Genomic DNA, 22220 nt, shown 5'->3' with positions numbered 1-22220 from the left:
TCTAGGGTATCAACTCAGGAGCTGAGGGAGCTGAGGACATGCTCGGGAGCTGAGGAGCTTTACTGCAGAAAGCAGGTACTTTTCCTTGTCATCTGTGCCATCCCCCCTTGTCCACTCCCAGTTATTGGCATGACTGCAGGTACCTTATTACCAGCAAAATGACCACCACAGCACACTGACTGCTTGGGACCATGCCAGGTATGCACAGAACAGGCAAAGAGGGCCAAAATGATCTTCCAGCAGCCCGCTTAAGAGTTAGGCTATAGCCTCAACTATTCTTTACCCTAAGGGTTTCAGATAATTCGAGAATAAAGGCCCCAGTCTCAGATGCACACACAAGGATGGCTCTCATAGTGCTTTATCTGTTTCCTCATTTCTCATGGCTGAGGCAAGGAAGACTGGGTAGATAGGATTATTATGGTCAGTTCCTTTATAGCTATAATTCCTGAAAACAGGGTCATATGACAGGAAAAGTCCTGGCTTTTGTGCTCATTTTGGTAAAGCAAGTGTTGGGTTAGTTCACAGTACCAGGGTAAGAAGGAGAAAGCAAGCTCCAGCTAGCCTGGGCAGCTCTGACGCTGGGTAACTCACTGGCAACATCAAAGAGAGATGACCAGGATCTTGCCATAAGGCCAGGGACCCATAGCTGACCCCCTTCCCCCTAGTCTCCCAAAAAAGCAGCTGATACCATTATTTCTGCACAGGCGCATGTGATAGAAGGGACCTTTATTTTTATTTTTTCAAGATAATTCATACAGACATTGATTGATTATACAGAGCCATTTCTCTGTCCTCTTTTCTTTCCACTTAAGAAAATTAAAATATACCATGATGAGAATGATTAATGCCAAAACAAGATTTCTGGCTTATCATTTAGGGTACAAATACACACTTCATTGCTTGACATTTTATTGAACACTAAGCAAGACTAAGCATCTCTGCCTTCGTTGTACAGAGCTGAAGCAGAAGACCAGGGAGGGGGAGACAGCACAGTTGTCCTTGGCGGGGAAGATGTAAGCCCCTGTTCTCCTGTCTTGTTGTGGGAAGGCTAACCCATGTTCTGCCGGTTGCCGTAGCCTCTAGGATGGGTGTCCTTCCAGTCATCCCACTCCCGAGCTCTGCGGACTGCCTGATCATCCTCTTCCTCCTCATGCTCCTGATCTTCTTGTTGCTGAGCTGTTCTTTTAAACTCTGCCCAATCATAAAAATGAGAAAGCAGGGGTGAGGAAAGGAGGGACCATCATGGGCCCCAGCTCCACTCTGAACACGACCACATAACATGAAGACAAGGAAAATATAGCTAGCTGTCTACCCTGGGACAAGCAGAATTGGGGACAGTACTTAATATTACTTAACAAGTGACATGTAAGACAAAATTGTCTGAGCTGTTTTCATAAGAAGGCAAACACATAAAAGTTGCCCCTCAAAATGAATTCTATTTTGGGAAAGAATTCTTGCTAAAATGGCTAAGCCCTCACAACATAAAACAGAAATGCCAACTGACCAACAAAACCCCAGCAAACCAAAAACACTGAAGTATTTCCGTAGCATAGTGGTTATCCCACTTGCATGACAAAACATTAAAGTAAAAAATATTTGATTTTATGATTTGTGATTTGACTATAGGTGACTGCTCCTCCTCCTTCCTTTATTACAGTTCTACAATTTTACGTGTAAAACTGGATATCACAGGGCAGTTGAACCCACCAGAAAAGAATGTATGTTATTTTGCACATGTTTGGAACAGGGTGTGAGGTCCAAATGGCACTTGTCATGCAGTGTACACGCAAAAGAAATGAAACAAAATGCTCCATTTCTCTTTTGCACTGACTTTTTCTTTCTGCTGTGAGCTAAGGGGAACATTTCCTAGCTACCTTGAATTTGCCCACGAGAAATACTCTCATCACTATGATAAAGAATGAAATATGTAGGGAACCTGATCTGTCTTAATAGCTTAAGAGTCTTGTGTTCTATTTAACCCTTTTATTGTAAAATAAAAGATATTGGAAATCACACAAAAATATATATAACTTAAACTTTCAGAAGGAGGCTATACCTTTATAGCCTCCTCTTGGCTCAAGAAATAAGATTTTCTGTACCCATCCACAAGGTTTCTCTATGAGCATCCAAATCATATCCTCACCCTCCAAAGGTAACCGCTATATTGCCTTTTATAGTAATAACTTCTTCAAGTTTATTATCCAAGCATGCATCCCTAGACACCAGAGCTGTCCATTTCTACACTGATTTTTCACTCAAAGATCTTTAGTACAGAGTTGTGCAACCATCACTACAATCCAATTTTTAAAATTTCTACCACCCCGGACTTTCCTGGTGGTCCAGTAGCTAAGGCTCCACGCTCCCAATGCAGGGAGCCCAGGTTCGGTCCCTAGTCGAAGAACTAGATCTCACATGCTTCAACTAAGACCCAACACAGCCAAATAAATATTAAAAATTGCTGTCTCAAAAAAATTTTCTATCACCCCTAAAAGATTCCTTGTACTCATCTGCAGTTAATTCCCATTACTTCCTTCCCTGGAAATCATTAATCTACCTTCTATCTCTATAGATTTGCCTATTCTGAAGATTTCACATAAATGGAATCAAGTAACATGTGGTCTTTTGTGTCTGACTTCTTTCACTTAGCATTATGTTTCTGAGGTTAGTTTTACCCATTTAAAAATATTTTGATATATTTTTAATTTACAGGTTTCTTCTTCAACCCCTTTCTTTCTTTACAAGTTATCTATCGAAGAGGCTGGAGCATTTGACCTGTAGTTTCTGGAAAAATCTGGATTTTGCTGACTACATAGTAGTGATGGAGTCCAACATGTTCTTCTGTATTTTTGCAGATTGGCAAGTGGTTACAGAGCTTGATGTGACTCAGGGTCGATCCCTCCCACATGAAAATAGGTGGTGTTGGCACACAGTATTGTGTCTCACATGTTGTGATGTTAGCAGCTGTTGATGCTCAATGTCTAAATTCATTAATTTTCCTGGGGTTTCAAAAAGGTGATACTCTTAACTTTAACATTTCTTTTTTATTAAGTAGAATGCTTTTATAAAGAGAGGCTTCCCCTCATCTACTACTAGTCACCCAGAAAAAAGGACAAGATAAATGCCTGATTCTTTCGCTCTAATTTACCATTTCTCAAGGCAATAAATTAGCTCCTTACCATCCTTTGAAATTGAACAATTTTTCTTTTTAAATACAGTTATGGACTCATGGATTTGGTGGGACTCATATTTGGTGGGTTTCAATGAATTGCAATGACTTCTAAAAGATGTTCCAACTTTTAAATTTTAGAATAGTTTTACAGAAAAATTGTGATAATACAGAGTTCTTATACATCTGTACCCCAGTTCCCTTTATTGTAAACATCTTACAGTACTATGGTTTGTGTGTTATAACTAATGAACCAATACTGATACATACATAATTAACAACTAACTGCTGCTGCTGCTAAGTCGCTTCAGTCGTGTCCGACTCTGTGCGGCCCCATAGACAGCAGCCCACCAGGCTCCCCCGTCCCTGGGATTCTCCAGGCAAGAACACTGGAGTGGGTTGCCATTTCCTTCTCCAATGCATGAAAGTGAAAAGTGAAAGGGAAGTCGCTCAGTCATGTCTGACTCTTCGCGACCCCATGGACTGCAGCCCACCAGGCTCCTCCATCCATGGGATTTTTCCAGGGAAGAGTACTGGAGTGGGGTGCCATTGCTTTCTCCGAATTAACAACTAAAGCTCACACTTTATTCAAATTTCCTTAGGTTTCACCTAATGTCCTGTTTTTTTTGTTTTTTTTTTTCTCTTGGTTCCAGGATTGCATCAAGTATTCCATATTACATTTAGTCCCCTGTGTCCTTAGTCTGCTCTTGGCTGTGACAATTTCTCCCTTTCCTAGTTTTTGATGACTTGGACAGTTTTGAGGTATACTCAGGTATTTTGCAGAATGTTCCTCAACCTGGCATTGCCTGATATTTTTCTCATAATTAGACTAGGGTTATGACTTGGAGAAGAAAAACACAGTGAGGCTCCCTCCTCATCACATCAAATCAAGGCTATACACCTTATTACATGACTTATTACTGCTGATGTTAGCTAGGATCACTTAAGGTAGTGTTTGTACGGTTCCCAACTGTGAAGTTACTGCTCCTCCCTTCTTCTACATTATAGTCTTTGGAAGCAAGTAACTAAACACAGCCTCCACTTATGAAGTGAGGAGTTATGCTTCACCTCCTTGAGACAGGTGTAGACAGGTGTGAGTGAGTGAGTAAGTGAAGTCGCTCAGTCGTGTCCGACTCTTTGCGACCCCACGGACTGTAGTCTATCAGGTTCCTCCGTCCACGGGATTTTCCAGGCAATAGTACTGGAGTGGGTTGCCATTCCCTTCTCCAGGGGATCTTCCTGACCCAGGGATTGAACCTGGATCTCCCTCATTGTAGACAGACGCTTTACTGTCTAAGCCACCAGGGAAGTCCTTAGACAGGTGTATACACACAAATTATTTTGAATTTTTCTGTACAGTTTAGTCATTTATTTCTATCACTATACGCTCATGGATACTTGTTTTATACCTTTTGTTATAATCTGATACTGTTATTTTTCTGCTCACATTCTTCTAGTTTTGGCCAGTGACAGTTCTTTCAGCAGGCTCTGTCACATTAACACCTCAAAAGTTTGTTTGCTCTAAAGAGCCCTTGGTTCCTTTAATTGGAAAATGGTATTAGAAACCAAGGTTTGGGTACTAGATGTGCTCGTTGCTACTGGCAATTATCCTTTTTGAAGCCAAACTGTCTGGCCTGTGGAAACACCTTCAAATTGGTTTCTGAGACTTTCTGATATGACTGTAGTAGTCTTTTAAAGCTTCTTTCCTATCTTCTATAACAAGATGTTCCAAGTTAATCTTCTTTATTTCCGGGCCTGGAATTAGCTCTCTTTCAAATACATCCTGGTTTCTTTGAATGGGAACGGTATTTCAAGAACACAAACTGAGTTACTACATGTGCTCACTGCTTCTGGGCTGTTCATTATTTCTAAGTCTTTTCAGTGGATAAAGCAAAAGTGTGTCTGCGTATGTTTACTTTTAAATAAAATTCCTCATGAGTTCATATTCAAGACTACAGGGCTGTTTTGTTTCTAACTTAAATTCTTTTGAAGTACATCTGTATTCTTCCACACTAAAAGTCTTAGCCCTCAAAGACAGAGGATGATGGAATTTGAATAATTACTCATAATTACTCGGTTATATTATCTCACAGTACACAGTCTTGGAATAACTAATACTGCTACCAATATAACTGCTGAGAATAGTTCATTTTTTTTTTTTTTGCATGTGCTTTCCCCATTTCTTCATTGAAAAAAGTTATGCTATATCTGTGTTATCAGAGCACAGGGCATATAGGTATTAATACTCTACTCTCTCCCTTGTAAATCTCATTTAGTCTTAGTTCTATATGTAACTAATGTTAACCACCAGTCCTGGTATCAGTGTCTCTTATTTTGGTTGTCTTATGTTCATTCTTCAGCAAATTTCTCAGTAAGGGATTATGGAACCAATATTTCCTGAGTTCTAGCATGTTGATAAATACCTGTGCCATTTATACCTAAAAGTCATTTTTACCAGATATAATGTCCTTGACTTACATTTTTTCCCCTCGAGTATCTTAAATGTTACTCCATTTTCTTCTAGTACAAAGTATTGGTGTCAAAAAGTTTGAAGATGATCTAATTTTCCTTCCTTTACAAACTACCTACTGTTTTTGCTGAAGTATCCAAGACATTTCTCTTTAGAAAGAAAAATCTAGTAATTTTATTAGAATGTGGATTTTGTTGTTAGTCATTCTGGGTCAAAATTCTCAGGTACATATTGTGCTTTTTAAAATCAAACCTTTTTTTTTAGTTCCAGGAAAGTTTCCTCAATGTTATTTTTGAGCATTTATTTATTTTCCTTGCTTTAGTTTTCTTTTCAGATAATCTTATTCCATATGTCTCTGCTAACTTTTCATGTTTCACTTTTTCTAGAATTCTGTTTATCTTTGTTTCTTTTTGATTTAAAAGTTTCTTACTTTAGAAAGGTATTTTCTGTTGTGTTCACTCACTTGTTTTGTTTCTTTTTTCTTATTCAAATTGAAGTACAGGTGATTTACAATATTATATTAGTTTCAGGAGTTTAGTTCAATCACTCAATTGTGTCTGACTCTTTGTGACCCCATGGACTGCAGCATGCCGGGCCTCTCTGTCCATCACCAACTCCCGGAGTTTACTCAAACTCATGTCCACTGAGTTGGTGATGCCATCCAACCATCTCATCCTCTGTCATCCCCTTCTCCTCCTGCCTTCAATCTTTCCCAGCATCAGGGTCTTTTCAAATGAGTCAATGTCAGGAGTACGAAATAGTAATTCAGTATTTTATAGATTATACTCTATTTATAGTTTAAAAATATTGGCTGTATTTCCTGTGCAATTCTATATATTCCTATAGTTTATTTGTTTTATCCATAGTAGCTTGTACCTCATAATCCCCTACCACCTTGCCCTTCCCTCCCTTTCCTCTCCTCACTTGTTACTACCTGTTTGTTCTCTGTATTTCTGACTCTAGTTCTCACAGATATATTTATTATTAGATTACTTATGTTATTATATTATTATATTTATTAATATATGTTGGGGGCCAGCGTGAGGCCATGGCAAAGGTCATGAGGAAGGAGGCTCAACGTATGCAAAGGCGGGATCAAGCCTCAGGAGTCTCCCTGGAAATTCTGGAGCATCTACCCCCATAACCAGAGCCTGCCTACTTTACTACTTGTGCTCTCACCTACACCTCTGACTTTACGGGGGGCTGTCCCCCACCACCTCTTTCAGAGAAGGAGTTAACTTAGAGCTCCAGTTAATAATAATTCCTGGGCGCGATAGGAGTGTTTCAACCTACAAACTCCTCTGAAGGTTCTCTAGCCTGCCTGACAGGCTTGTCCGGCCACATGTGATTGCTCACAGCCTCCCAACCGTGAGAGGCACAAGATGCTTTAAACCTTCTAAAAACAGGTTCCTTAGAAAAGTTAGAAAACCATTAGTGTAAGTATAGTGGGCTGATTAGAAATTGTATTGGTGAAGGGTTTTTCATTTGTTGAGCCAATGTTTGTTGCTAAGTCTCCACATCCCCTGCCCTTACACACATTAATGAATATATAGAAGAAATAAGTATTAACCTTTGATATTAATCACGTTAGACCTTAGGCTAAGTAAATTCTTTCCTTAATTAAAACCCACTACACCCTCACCCTATAGGAATGTAACTTTATCTGGTACCTTTGGAAGGTGGAGTCTTTTTTAAGAATAATCACCCCTGGAGAAATGAGTGTCCTGGTTGACTGACCACTGTCACAAGGAGAGGGTCATAAATTGTCAGCAGGCCCCCTGGCCAGAAGATGATGTAACACCCCTAAGACCTCTGTATACATTTGTATGAAGCACCTGACTTTGATAAAAGTCAGGACTGCTGACTCCGCATGACTTTTGCATAACATCTCAATGTATAAAAGTAGACCATGGAAAATAAAGAATTGGGATCAGTTCCTCGAAAGACTGGTCTCCCCATGTCTCTCTCTCTCTCTCTCTCAAACTCTGGCTGAGTCTCCATCTGGAGAGCGGAGCCCACCATGTTTACTAATTATGCCTGGGCTTCTAAGATCCGACCGGGGAGGCCTCAGTGTCTCCTCTCCTTCGGGAGAGCGGAAGGACGCCTGCGGCCTATGTAAGTGGTGCAAACTTCTTGTCTTGAAGTTTTATTGGTTTCCCGCGCAAACCAAGCTACTCAGCCTCTTTTCTCCACTGAATTTTCCTACTGAGCTATCCTCATTCTATTACTCTTTACATCTCTAATTAATATCTAATTGAAGCTATTGTATCCTGATCCTCGCCGACGCTGTCCCCGTTTCAAACTCCCTGAATCAGCGGGGGCTGGACCTCGGCAAATATATATTTAGATTCCACATATAAGTGATATCATATAGTATTTGTCTTTCTTGACTTTTTTCACCAAGCATATTACCCTCTAGGGGCCATCCATGTTGTTGCAAATGGCAATATTTCATTCTTTTTAATGGCATTGAATATATATATATATATCACATCTTATCGCATATAAGATATAATACATTGTATATATTTATCACATCTTATCTATTCACTTATTGAGACTTTAGGTTGCTTCCATATATTGGGCAATGTAAACAATGCTGCTATGAACATTGGGGTGCAAGTATTTTTTTGAATTAGTGTTTTCATTTTCTATGGATTAAAAATCCAGGAGTGGTAGCCATAAAAAGGAATGAATCTGAGTCAGTTCTCATGAGCTGGATGAACCGAGAGCCTGTTAAACAGAGTGAAGTCAGAAAGAGAGAAACAAATTATCATATATTAATGTAGATATATGGAATCTAGAGAAACAGTACTGATGAACCTATTTGCAAGGCAGGAATAGACATGCAAACATAGAGAACTGACTTGTAGACACAGTGGGGGAAGGAGAGGGTGGGACGAATTGAGAGTAGCACTGAAACATATATATTACCGTATGTAAAAACATATGTAAAACAGCTAGCTAGTCTGAAAGAGATGGGCATACCAGAACACTTGACCTGCCTCTTGAGAAACCTGTATGCAGGTCAGGAAGCAAGTTAGAACTGGACATGGAACAACAGACTGGTTCCAAATAGGAAAAGGAGTAGGTCAAGGCTGTATATTGTCACCCTGCTTATTTAACTTCTATGCAGAGTACATCATGAGAAACACTGGGCTGGAGGAAGCACAAGCTGGAATCAAGACTGCCAGGAGAAATATCAATAACCTCAGATATGCAGATGATACCACCTTTATGGCAGAAAGGAAAGAAGAACTAAAGAGCCTCTTGATGAAAGTCAAAGAGGAGAGTGAAAAAGTTGGCTTAAAGCTCAACATTCAGAAAACTAAGATCATGGCATCTGGTCCCATCACTTCATGGTAAACAGATGCGGAAACAGTGGCTGACTTTATTTTTCTGGGCTCCAAAATCACTGCAGATGGTGATTGCAGCCATGAAATTAAAAGACACTTACTCCTTGGAAGGAAAGTTATGACCAACCTAGACAGCATATTAAAAAGCAGAGACATTACTTTGCCAACAAAGGTCCGTCTAGTCAAAGCTATGGTTTTTCCAGTGGTCGTGTATGGATGTGAGAGTTGGACTATAGAGAAAGCTAAGCACCAAAGAATTGATGCTTTTGAACTGCAGTGTTGGAGAAGACTCTTGAGAGTCCCTTGGACTGCAAGGAGATCCAACCAGTCCATCCTAAAGGAAATCAGTCCTGGGTGTTCATTTGAAGAACTGATGTTGAAGCTGAAACTCCAATAGTTTGGCCACCTGATGCAAAGAGCTGACTCATTGGAAAAGACCCTGATGCTGGGAAAGATTGAGGGCAGGAGAAGGGGACGACAGAGGATGAGATGGTTGGATGGCATCACCGACTCGATGGACATGAGTTTGAGTAAACTCCGGGAGTTGGTGATGGACAGGGAGGCCTGGCGCGCTGCAGTTCATGGGGTCGCAAAGAGTCGGACACAACTGAGTGACTAAACTGAACTGAACTGAGTGGGAAGTTGCTGTACAACCCAGGGAGCTCAACCCGTGCTCTGTAACAACCTAGAGGGATGGGATGGGGTGGAAGTAGGGTAGGAGGGAGGTTCAAGAGGGAGGGGACATAGATATATACTTATGGCTGATTCATACTGCTGTATGGCAGAAACCAGAACAATGTAAAGCAATTATCCTCCAGTTTAAAAAAATGAAATAGAAAACCCAGGAGTGGAATTGCTGGATCATATGGTAGTTCTACTTTAATTTTTGAGGAACCACTACACTGCCTTCCATAATAGCTGCACCGATTCATACTCCTACCAACAGTGTACTGGGCTTCCCTGATGGCTCAGCGGTAAAGAACCTGCCTGTAGTGCAGGAGACCTGGGTTTGATCCCTGGGTTGGGAAGATCCCCTGGAGGAGGGCAGGGCAACCCACCCCAGTATTCTTGCCTGGAGAATCCCATGGCCAGAGAAGCCTGGCAGGCTGTAGTCCATAGGGTCTCACAGAGTCGGACATGACTGAAGCAACTAAGCAGCAGCAGCAACAGTGTACTAGAGTTCCCACTTCTACACATCCTTACCAACACTTGTTATTTGTACACTTCTTGATGATAGGCATTCTGACAAGTGTGAGAGGGTATTTCATTATGGTTTTGACTTGCCTTTCCCTGATGATTAGCAATGCTGAGCATCTTCTCATGTACCTGTTTGTTATCTGTATATCTTCTTTGGAAAAATGTCTCAGGTCTTCTGTCCATTTTTTTTAACAGGCAGATAATTGCTTTAGTGTTGTGTTGATTTCTGCCATATGTGAATCAGCCGTAAGTATATGTATATCTGCTCCCTCTTGAACTTCCCTCCCACTTCCCACGCCAGCCCACCCCTCTAGGCCATCACAGTGCCAGGCTGAGCTCCGTGTTACACAGCAGGGAGCTGTCTATTTTACACACGGTGGTGTACATATGTCAGTGCCGCTCTCAACTTGCCCCACCCTGTCTCTCCCCTGCTGTTTCCCAAGTCCGATCTCTACATCTGTGTCTCTATTCCTGTCCTGCAAATAGGTTCATCAGTACCATTTTTCTAGATTCTGGAAGTATGGGTTAATATAAATATTTGTTTTCCCCCTTCCGACTTCCCTCTGTATAGTTCCTTACTTCTTTTTTAAAAATTTATTTAATTGGAGGATAATTGACTTATAATATTGTGTTGGTTTCTGTCATACATCAACATGAATCAGCCATAGGTATACATGTCTCCTCCCTCTTGAACCTCCCTCCCACCTCCCACCCCTCTAAGTTGTCACAGATTACCAAGTTTGAGCTCCTTGCATCTTCTGTCTATTCTTCAATTATTTTTTCCATATTGATTATATGAGCTGTCTATGTAGTCTGGATATTAACCCCTTATTGGGCATATCATTTACAAATATTTTCTCCCATTCTGTAGGCTATTTTTTCATTTTGTTGTTGGTTTCCTTTGTGGTGCAGAAGTCTTTAAATTTAAATCAGTTTCATTTGTTTATTTCTGCTTTTGTTTCCTCTGCCTGAGGAGACAGAGCTTTTAAAATATTGCTATGATTTATGTCAGAGAGTGTGCTGCCTTATCCTTCATTTCTGAAATGATTCTTTCCTCTTATTGGCCCAAGTTGTCACTACATTTCTGAATTTTTCTAATCCTGCTATCTATGGTTCTTCTATGTCTTCTTTAATTTTATTAATGTCTTCTAACTAATTTTTAAACAGTATATTTTAGATTTACTGTTCTTTGAGTGTGTCTTTCTGGAATGCTTTTTTTCCCTTTTTAAAAAATTGAAATATAGTTGATCTACAAAATTGTTAGTTTCAGGTGTACAGCAAAGTGATTCACTTACATATATCTATATATTTTTCAGATTATATTCTTTTATCTAACTTACATGTAGAATCTAAAAAATAATACAAATGAATCTATATACAGAACAGAAACTGACTTACAGACATAGAAAACAAACTTATGGTTACCAAAGGGGAGAGGGAGGGACAAATTAAGAGTATGGGATTAACATACATACTACTTACATAAAACAGATAAGCAACATGGAATGCTTTTGATTCTTTTTTCTCCTTATAATAATTTTGTGTGGCATTTGATCTTGGTAATTTTCCATTCATTTTTCTTACAGCTTTATTGAGATATTATTCACATACCATAAAATTCACCCATTTAAAGTATACAATTCAGTGGTTTTTAGTATATTCAGAGTTGTGCAACCATCATCACAATTTGTTGCTCATTCTTAGGTGTACTAAGCTTTCCTGAACTTTCAGAAAGAAGTATGGTTCAGGGTGGCTTTTCTAACTTCACAGAGGCACCCTTTCTGTTTTTAATGTATGTTAAAGGAATATAATGACTTACTTGATTACAGTCTTGGTTGTGGTCCTCTCTCCCATTCTCGGACCTTCTCTTTCCTCCTCCTTTACTGTCCCTGTTCTGCTCATTTGAATTCTATTCTCAACAATTTCTCCTCAGTGTGGGACTGTGTGAGTAGGGAGATCTGGTGCCTCATTTTCAAGAGTTCATTAAGGGTTAGACAGCTCCATCCCTTTCAGACCTTCTGACAAGAGATTCCTTGTATTCATTCAGTTTTTATTGGAAGGTAAAACCCCTCCCATTTCAATTACTGTTCTTAAAATGAACTGCCACACTTATTTTTTTTTTTTCATTAAAATTTTTTAATTCAAGTATAGGTGACTTACAATACTTGTTTCAGATGTACAACACAGTGATTCTATATTTGTACAGGTTATGCATCATACAAAGGTATTATAATATTATTGACTGTAGTCTTTGTACCATAAGTTACATCCTTGTGACTTATTTCTTTTATAACTGGTAAATTGTATCTTTTAATCCCCTTCACCTATTGCACCCTTCCTCCCATTCTTCTCCCTTCTGGCAACCACTAGTTTGTTCTCTGTATCTATGAGTCTGTTTCTGGGTTTTGGGGGGCTCATTTTTTTTAATATTTTAGATTCCACATATAAGTGAAAACATACAGTATTCATCTTTCTCTGACTTATTTCACTTAGCATAATACCCTCCAGATCCATCCATACTGTCACAGATTCCAAGATTTCATTCTTTTTTATGGCTAAGTGGTGTTGGGAAAACAAGGTAGCTATATGTAAAATAAAACTAGACCATTTTTTCACATCATTTACAAAAATAAAGTCAAAATGAATTAAAGACTTAAATATAAGACCTGAAACCATAAAACATCTAGAAGAAAACATAGGCGGTATGTTCTTTGAAGTCAGTCTTAGCAATATTTTCTTTTTTGATCAGTCTCCTCAGGCAAGGACAACAAAAGCAAAAGTAAACAAATGGGACCATATGAAACTAAAAAGCTTTTGCACAGCAAAGGGAACCATCAGCAAAACAAAAAACTACTGAATGGGAGAAGATATTGGCAAATGATATGTCTGATAAGGGGTTAATATCCAAAATATATTAAGAACTCAGACAACTCAATACAATTTGAGACAGACATTTTCCAAAGAAGACATACAGATGACCAACAGGCACATGAAAAGATGCTCAACATCACTAATCATGAGGGAAATGCGAATCAAAACCACCTCAAATGCAATGAAACAGCACCTGTCAGAATGCCACACTTTTTTAGTGAATACTGTTTGCTGTTTTGGAATTCTCCCATTTTCAGCTCTTTCAGATGGTCAAACTCTTTCTGCTTACACAGATGCCCATTACTAGTTGATCTTGTGGTTATGATGATCTTCCCTTACCTGTTTTTGAATTTCATGGGGATACACTGTCACTTAGTTTTGTTATAAATATTGTCTATGAATTTTTTCTTTTGTGTTTTTATTGAAGTATAACAACATACATGCAGAAAAATACACAAACACAGGATAGCTAAATCAGTTTTCACATCTGAACATATATCCATATCATCAGTGCCCAAATTAAGATACAAAACATTACTAACTCCTCAGAAATCACCCTCAGGTCCAATTTCACTCATAATCTCTGACTAAGGGTGAACATCATACTGGCTTTTAACCAGCATACACAAGTTTCACCTGTGTCTGAACTCTATGCTCTTCTGTGTTTTTTCCCCCTCAAATTGTATTTGTAAAATTTAACAAATTACTATTTGTTATTACTTATAACTGAAGAACTATAGTCTGTTTAACCTTATTGCTAACAGTATTTCACTGTGCAGATACGCCAAAATTTATTTATCCATTCTATTATGTATGGGCATTTAGAGTAGTGTTCACTCTGGGGTATTGCAAATAATTCTGGTATGAGCATTCTTGTACAAACCTTTTGAAGACAGAAGGCTCTCATCCCTCTTAGGTATATACTTGGGAGTGAAACTGTCATGGGAGTATATATATGTTCAACTTTTGTGCAACACTACTACCACCAACCCTGCCTCCCAGGCTGTCTTTATTGTTTCCTTTCTTTTATATACTTTAGGCTTATTTTGTTCTTGTTTTCTCCAACTTCTTAAGGTAGTATCTTAGAGACTGATTTTACCTTTCTTTTTTCTAACATAACTACTGAAAGCTATACACTTCCCTCTCAGCACTGCTTCAGTTGTATCTCACAAGTTTTGATGTATTTCACTATTATTCAGTTAAAAATACTTCCTAATTTTCTTTGTGATTTCTTCTTTGATGTGGGTTATTTAGAAGTAGTTGTTTAACTTTAAAAAATTTAGGGACTTCCTAGGTATGTTGTTGTTATTTAGTCACTAAGTTGTGTCTGACTCTTGTGATCCCATGGACTGTAGCCCACCAGGTTCCTCTGCCCATGGGATTTCCCAGGCAAGAATACTGGGGTGGGTTGCCATTTCTTTTTCCAGGGGATCTTTCTGACCCTTGGATTGAACCCATGCCTCCTGCTTGGCAGGTAAATTCTTTATCACTGAGCTAGCTACCTGGGAAGCCTGGTTTAGTCGCTAAGTTGTGTCTGACTCTCCCACAACACCACAGACCATAGCCTGCCAGGCTCCTCTGTCCATGGGATTTTCCAGGCAAGAATACTGGAGTGGGTTGCCATTTTTTTCTCCAGGGAATCTTCCCGACTCAGGGATTGAACCTGCATCTCCTGCATTGGCAGGTAGATTCTTTACCACTCCAGGGAAGCCCCAGGTATGCTGTTATTGACTGCTAATTAAATTAGATTGTAGTCAGAGAACACAGTGTGATTTCTATCTTTGAAATTTATGGACACTTATTCGGTGGCCTAGAACATGATGTAAGTTGGTGAACATACCATGTGCACTTGAAAAAAAGTGTTATCTTGCAGTTATTGGATATATTTTTCTGTAAATGTCAAAGAGGCTAAGGTGGCTGCCAGTGCTGTCCAGATCTTCTATGTCCTTACTGATTTTCTGTCCAGAAACTTTTTCAGTTACTGAAAGAAAAGTATGAAAATCTCCAACTATGGTTGTAGATTTGTCTATTTCTCCATTTAATTCTGTCAATTTTTCCTTCGTGTAATTTGAAGGTTGTTATTAGACACAAACACATTTAGGATTCCTATGTCTTCCAGATAAATTGACCCTTTTATTAGCACTAAACGTGCTTTTGAGAATCCAATAACACCTTTTGTCTTGAAGTCTACTTTATCTGACATTACTATAGCTATTGCAACTTTCTTATGTCTGTTGTTAGTGTGGTATTATTTTTTTAATCGTTTTATGTTTGACCAAACTGTACCTTTATATTTAAAATGTATCTCTTGATAGGAGATCAAGAGGGTGGAGAAAGATGTGGAGCTCACCTTTCCCCATGAACACATCAAAAATAAATCTACACGTGGAACAATTCTCACTAAAAACTGGAAATTGGCAGAAAGACTCCTGTACAATCAAGGTTGTAAGTAAAGGTACACGGAAGTCCATAAGGAAGCCTGGACTCCACTCATGAGTAGAGCACAGGTGGACTTCCCCCAGGCAGGACAGAGAAAAGTGTGGCTTAGGCTACTGCTTCCCTGCAACATGCTATGCACAGCCATGCTATGCTCTCCAGCCAGAGCTGAAAGAATGCTCCAGCCCTGTTCACTTCATGCCACAAGTGTGGTACTGGAACTAGGGTGGCCAGGATCTGGGAAAAGACTTGACTTTGAGATGGAGAGGTTATCTGGTCCTGGGGCAGAGCCCCAGGCTGGGCAGCAGTGGCAGAATTTACTCAAGAGGCATCTCAGAAGCAGCCTAGGCTTATGATGGCAACACAGCTGCTGGGTTGCCCACAACCACTTTGCCGCATGGGTGCCCCACTCCAAGCTGAGAGAATGCTCTGGCCATGCCCACTCCATGTCACAGTGTGGCACTAGCCCTAGGGTAGCCACAATTGGGGAAAAGACACAACCATTGACTGCATCTTAGGAAAGCTGCAGACCTCTACAAAGGCAGAGCATTGGATCTCTGTAGGCACACAAGCCCTACTTGGCTTGGCATTCTCATCCTTTATGGCAACGGTCCCAAGTATGGGGAGCAGGGAAAACACATACTTAATGGGAATGGAGCCAGCTCAAGCTCATCCCTCAGGACTTCCGCTCCCACAACTTGGGATCAGACTCAGTACTGACAGGGTGGTGACAGACACTGAGCAGAGAGGAAGTTCCACTTCCCACCCTGTGCTAGCACCTCCATCTCCAGCCATACCCTCTATCAAGGTGATAGCTATGAGCACACCCTGAGGAAAGACATGACTGGTGTCCACATCAAATCCATCTCTCCCATGAAATGCAATGGGCATACACAGTCTGAAAAGGGATGCTCCCACATAGGAACACCCCTTCAAGAAGTACCTGTTTCACCTAAATTCAGAGGCATAGAAAGTTAGGTAAAATGAAAAGGCAGAGTAATTGCTCTCAATTGAAAGAGGAAGAGTAAATCCCCAAATAAATAATGAAACAGAAACAATTTACTAGAAAAAGAATTTGAAACATTGGCAATAAAAAATATTAACTGAAATAGGGAAAATAACTGATCTAAACACTGATCATTTTAACAAGGAATGATCCTATATTAATGATCACAGATTATATTTAAAAGATTCAATCAAAAACAGATAATTTCATATCTGAAATAAAAACACTACAAGGAATGAATATCAGACTAAGTGATAACACAAGAAAACACAAATGATCTGGAAGATAGAATAATGGAAATCGCCCAATTAGAAGAGCAGAAACACAAACAAAAAAAAAGAAATGTAAGGAATCTACAAGATCTTTGGGATAACACCAAGCTCACCAATATTCACGTTATAGGAATTCAAGAAAGGAGACAGAAGGGGATCAAAAATGTACTTGAAGAAAAGTATGGCTGAAAATGTCCCCAACCTGAAAAAGGAAACATATTCAGGTACAGGAAGCACAGAAGGTCCCCCCGCAAATGAAACCATACAGACCCACACCAAGACATATCACAATTAAAATAGCAAAAGTTAAAGATAAAGCAAGAATTTTAAAGGCAGCAGCAAGAGAATAATAGAGTCACATACAAGGGAATCCCCAAAAGGCTATCAACCGATTTCTCCACAGAAACTTTGCAAACCAGAAGGGAATGACATTATATATTCAAAGCCTTGAAAGGGAAAAACCTGCAACCTAGGACACCCTACCCAGCAAGATTATTCCACTTATAATTATTCCATTTAGAAGGAGAAAGAACTTCTTAGACAAGTAAAAACTTAAAGAATTCATCAATATTAAACCTACCCTAAAAGAAACAGTGAAAGATCTCTCTAAATGGAAAAGAAGAATCTATAGGAAAGAGAAAACCCCACTAGGAAAGACAATATATAGTAACAATCAAAGATTAGTTAAATGAGCCAGTGTGTAGATTAAAAAACAAAAAAATTGTAAAAGCAACTACAACTACAATAAACAGATACGTATGAAGATGAAAAACATGACATCAAAAACACAAAAGGTGAGGGAGGAGAGTAGAAATGTAGATCTAAATGACTACCAGTTTAAAACATGTAGATATAATTACATGTTAACTAACATATATGGTAATCACAAATAAAAAATCTAAAACAGATAACACAAAAAACAAAAAGAAGGAACCCAAGCATAGTACAAAAGAAAGTCAAACCACAACAGTAGAAACAAAGAGAAGAAATGAGTAGAGAAGAACTACCAAAAAAAAAAAAAAAACCTGGAAAATAAGTAATAAAATGGCAATGAGGTACATACCATAATCATAGGACTAAATGCTCCTACCAAAAGACATAGGCTGACTGGATAAAAAAACAAGACATTTCAATATGCTCCATGTGAGAGACTCACTTCAGGGCTAGTGAGTACACAGACAGAAAGTGAGGGGATGGAAATAGATACTTCACGTGAATGGAAATGATAAGAGAGGGAAGTAAGACTCATTTCAGACAAAATAGACTTTAAAATAAAGCTATACCAAAAGAGAAAGAGCAGCATTATAAAATGCTAAAGGGATTAATAAACGAGGCTATTACACTCATTAACATATATACACCCAATACAGGAGCACCTATATAAATGAAGCAAATACTAACAGACATAAAGGAAGAAAATAACAATAATACAGTAATAGTAAGAGACTTTCACAACCCACTCACATCAAATGGACAGAGCATCCAGACAAAATCAATAGGGAAACGGTAGTTTTAAATGACACAATATACCAGTTAAACCTAATAGATATCTATAGGACATTATATCCAAAATCAGTAGAATACACATTCAAGTACACATGGAATGTCCTCCAGGAGAAATCACATACAAGGAGAGGTCACAAAACAAGCTTCAACAAATTTAAGAGGACAGGGGACTTCCCTGGTGGTCCAGCAGTTAAGAATCCACCTTCCAATGCAGGGGGTGCAGGTTTGACTCCTGGTCAGGGAACTAAGGTCCCACATGCTACAGGGCAACTAAGCCTACATGCTGCAATTCCTGAGCCTGCTGCATGCCACAACTACTGAGCCCACACACTGCGGGGCCTGTGTGCCACAACTAGAGAGAAGTCCATGCACCACAGCAAAGGGTCCATGAGCCACCAAGAAGAGACTTCGTGCCGCAATGAAAGATCCTGTGTGCTGCAATGAAAGATCCCACATGTTGCAACTAAGATCCGATGCAGCCAAATAAATATTTTTTTAAATTTAAGACGACAGAAATTAAATCAACCATTTCTTTCACCACTACAGTATGAAACTAGAATCAATCACAGAAAGAAAAATGGGAAGAGAACAAATACGTGGAGACTAAACAATATACTACTAAAAAAATAAATGGGTCAACGATGAAATCAAAGTGGAAATCATAAAATACCTTGAGGCAAATGAAAATGGAAACACAACTTTTCAAAATCTATGGGATATAGCAAAAGCAGTTCCAAGAGGGGTGTTTAAAGCTATACAGGTCTTCCTCAAGAACAAGAAAAATCTCAAACAACCTAACCTATGACCTGAAAGAATTAGAAAAAGAATAACAAAGCCCAAAGTCAGCAGAAGAAAGGAAATGATAAAGATCAGAAAGAAAATATATAAAACAGAGACCAAAAGAGCAGAAAAGATCAAAGAAACCAAGAGCTAGTTTTCTAAAAAGACAAAATTGATAAAACTTTAGCCAGGCTCATTAAGAAGAAAAGAGAAAGGACCCAAATAAACAAAATAAGAAAAGAGGAGAAATGAAAACCAAAACCACATATATACCAAAAGTCTTAAGAGGATACTGTGAACAGTTAAATGCCAACAAACTGGACAACTGACAAGAAATGAACAAATTTCTAGAAACTCTACACCTGCCAAAACTGAAACAAGAAGAAACAGGCAATCTGAACAGACCAATCATGAGACGTGAAGTTGAATCTGTAATTTAAAAACTCCCAGCAAGCAAAAGTTCAGGACCAGATGACTTCATAGGGGAATTCTACTGAACATAAGGTAGAACTAATACCTGTCCTCAAACTTTTCAAAAAATTGAAGAGGAAGGAACACTCTCAAATCATTCTACGATTCTATTCTACCAATATTCATTCTACCAATACCCTGATACCAAAACCAAAGACACTACAGAAAAAGGCCACAGGCCAGTATCTTTGATGAATATAGATGTAAAAATCCTCAACAAAATATTACCAAATCAAATCTAAAATATATATAAAAAGGATCATACACCATGGTCAAGTTGAATTTATTCCACGGTCACAAGGATACTTCAGTATATGCAAATTAATATGATATACCACATTAACAAAAGGCTAAAAATCACATGATCATCTCAATAGATGCAGAAAAGCCATTTGACAAAATTCAACAATAATAATAAAAACTCTGAAAGTGGGTATCAAGGAAACATATCTCAACATAATAAAGTCCATTTAAGACAAACTCACAACCAATGTCATACTCAGTGGTGAAAAGGTGGAAGCCTTCCCACTAAATTCTGGATCAGGACAAGTATGCCCATTCTTGCCACTTCTGTTCAACACAGTATTGGAAGTCCTAGTCACAGCAATCAGACAAGAAAAATTTTTAAAAAAGTATCCAAGTTGGAAGGGAAGAGGTAAAATTGTCACTATTTGCAGATGACATGTCATACCTAGAAAACCCTAAAGTCTTCACCCATTAGAACTAATACAACTATCAGAACTAATAAAGGAATTCAGCAAGGTTGTCAGATACAAGGTCAATACACAGAAATCTTTTGTTTCTACACACTAATAATAAAATATCATAAAGCAAAAGCAAAAAAAATATCCTGTTTAAAATTGCATCAAGATGAATAAAATACCAAGGAGTAAACTTAACTTAAAAGGGATAAGCTACCCACTCCAGTATTCTTGGGCTTCCCTGGTGGCTCAGATGATAAAGAGTTTGCCTGCAAAGCAGGAGACCTGGGTTTGATCCCTGGGTTGGGAAGGTCCCCTGGAGGAGGGCATGCAACCCACTCCAGTATTCTTGCCTGGAGAATCCCATGGGTACAGAAGCCTGGCGGGCTATAGTCCATGGGTTGCAAAGAGTCAGATATGACTGAGTGACTAAGCACAGCACACAAACTTAACCAAGAAGAGGGAAACATACTATACTCTGGAAACTACAAAACATTTATGAGGGAAACTAAAGATGATACAAAGAAATGGAAAGATATCCTATGCTTGTGGATTGGATGAATTAATATTGTCAAAATGGCCATACTATTTAAAACAATCTACAGGTTTAATGAAATCCCTATCTAAGTACCCAGGGCTTCCCCAGAATGGCTCAGTGGTAAAGAATCTGTCTGCAATGCAGGAGATGTGGCTTCGACCCCTGCTCCAGGAAGATCCTCTGGAGGAGGAAATGGCAACCCACACCAGTATTCTTGCCAGGAAAATCCCATGAACAGAGGAGCCTGGCAGGCTAAAGTCCAGAGGGTCATAAAGTGTCCCACACAACTGCCTGAGTGAGCACACACATCAAAATACCCATGATATTTTTCACAGGATTAGAATAAACAACCTTTAAATTCATATGGAACCACAAAAGACCCTGAATTGCCAAAGAAATCTTGAGAATGAAGAACAAAGCCAGAAGTATAACCCTCCCAGACTTCGGTCTACACTACAAAGCTACAGTAATCAAAACAGGATGGTACTGACACAAAAACTGGCAAATAGACTGATGAAACAGAATAGAGAGCAGAGAAATAGACCCATTCACCTATGTTCAAATAATCTATGACAAAAAAGGCAAGAATGCACAATGAAGAAAAGACAGTCTCTTCAATAAGTGGTGCTTGGAAAATTGGACAGCTACATGTAAAACAACGAGATTAGAACATTCCCTCACACCATATACAAAAATGAACTCAAAATAGATTAGAGATGTAAATTTAAGACCTGAAACCATAAACCTCCTAGAAGAGAATATAGGCAGAACACTCTCGCATAAAAATCATGGCAATATTTTTTTTGATCTGTGTCCTAAGTAAAAAGAAATAAAAGCAAAACTAAACAAATGGAATGTAATTATAAACTTAAAAGCTTTTGCAAGGCAAAGGGAAATATTGACAAAACAACCTACAGAATGGGAGAAAATATTTATAAATGAGGTGACCTATAAGGCGTTATTATCCAAAATATATAAAAAGCTCATATAATTCTTCATCAAAAATAAACAACCCAATGGAAAAATGGGCAGAGACCTGAGTTTTCCAAAGAAGACATACAGACAGCTAACAGGCACATAAGAAGATGCTCAACATCACTAATTATTAGAAAAATGCAAATAAAAACCACAATGAGATATCATCTCCCACCAGTGAGAATGGCTATCATAAAAAAGTCTACAAATAACAAATGTTGGAGACAATGTTGAGAAAAGGGAACCCTCATATACTGCTGATAGGCATGTAAATGATACAGCCATTGTGTAAAACAGCATGGAGGTTCCTAAAAAACTAAAAATAGAACTACCATATGATCTAGCAATACCACTCCTAGGTATATATCTAGAAAAAATGAAAACATTAATTCAAAAAGATACATGCAACCCAATGTTCATAGCAGCACAATTTTCAATAGCCAATTATATAGAAGCAACTCAAGTACCCATCAAC

General features: G+C 38.7%; 1 protein-coding gene across 3 annotated transcripts in view; it reads right to left on the bottom strand.

The window, feature by feature from the left end:
* Window positions 1–693: 693 nt before the first annotated feature.
* Window positions 694–22220, bottom strand: part of IGBP1 (immunoglobulin binding protein 1) — a 46298-nt gene continuing 24771 nt past the window's right edge. The window contains exon 6 of one of the 3 annotated variants that reach the window (XM_086389903.1): window positions 694–1191. In XM_086389903.1, coding sequence (XP_086246029.1) covers window positions 1049–1191 — 143 coding nt within the window. In that variant the 3' untranslated portion in view covers window positions 694–1048. Of the gene's footprint in view, window positions 1192–12301; window positions 13400–20002; window positions 20126–22220 lie in introns of those variants that run through there. The other 2 variants (XM_086389904.1, XM_086389905.1) reach the window with 2 other exon arrangements.

This window comes from Bos grunniens, chromosome X (genome assembly GCF_055505025.1).
Source record: "Bos grunniens cultivar Pamir isolate PY7600 chromosome X, Bosgru_T2T1.0, whole genome shotgun sequence".
NCBI classification, from domain to species: domain Eukaryota; kingdom Metazoa; phylum Chordata; class Mammalia; order Artiodactyla; family Bovidae; genus Bos; species Bos grunniens.
This window is presented reverse-complemented; position numbering and strand designations above follow the sequence as displayed.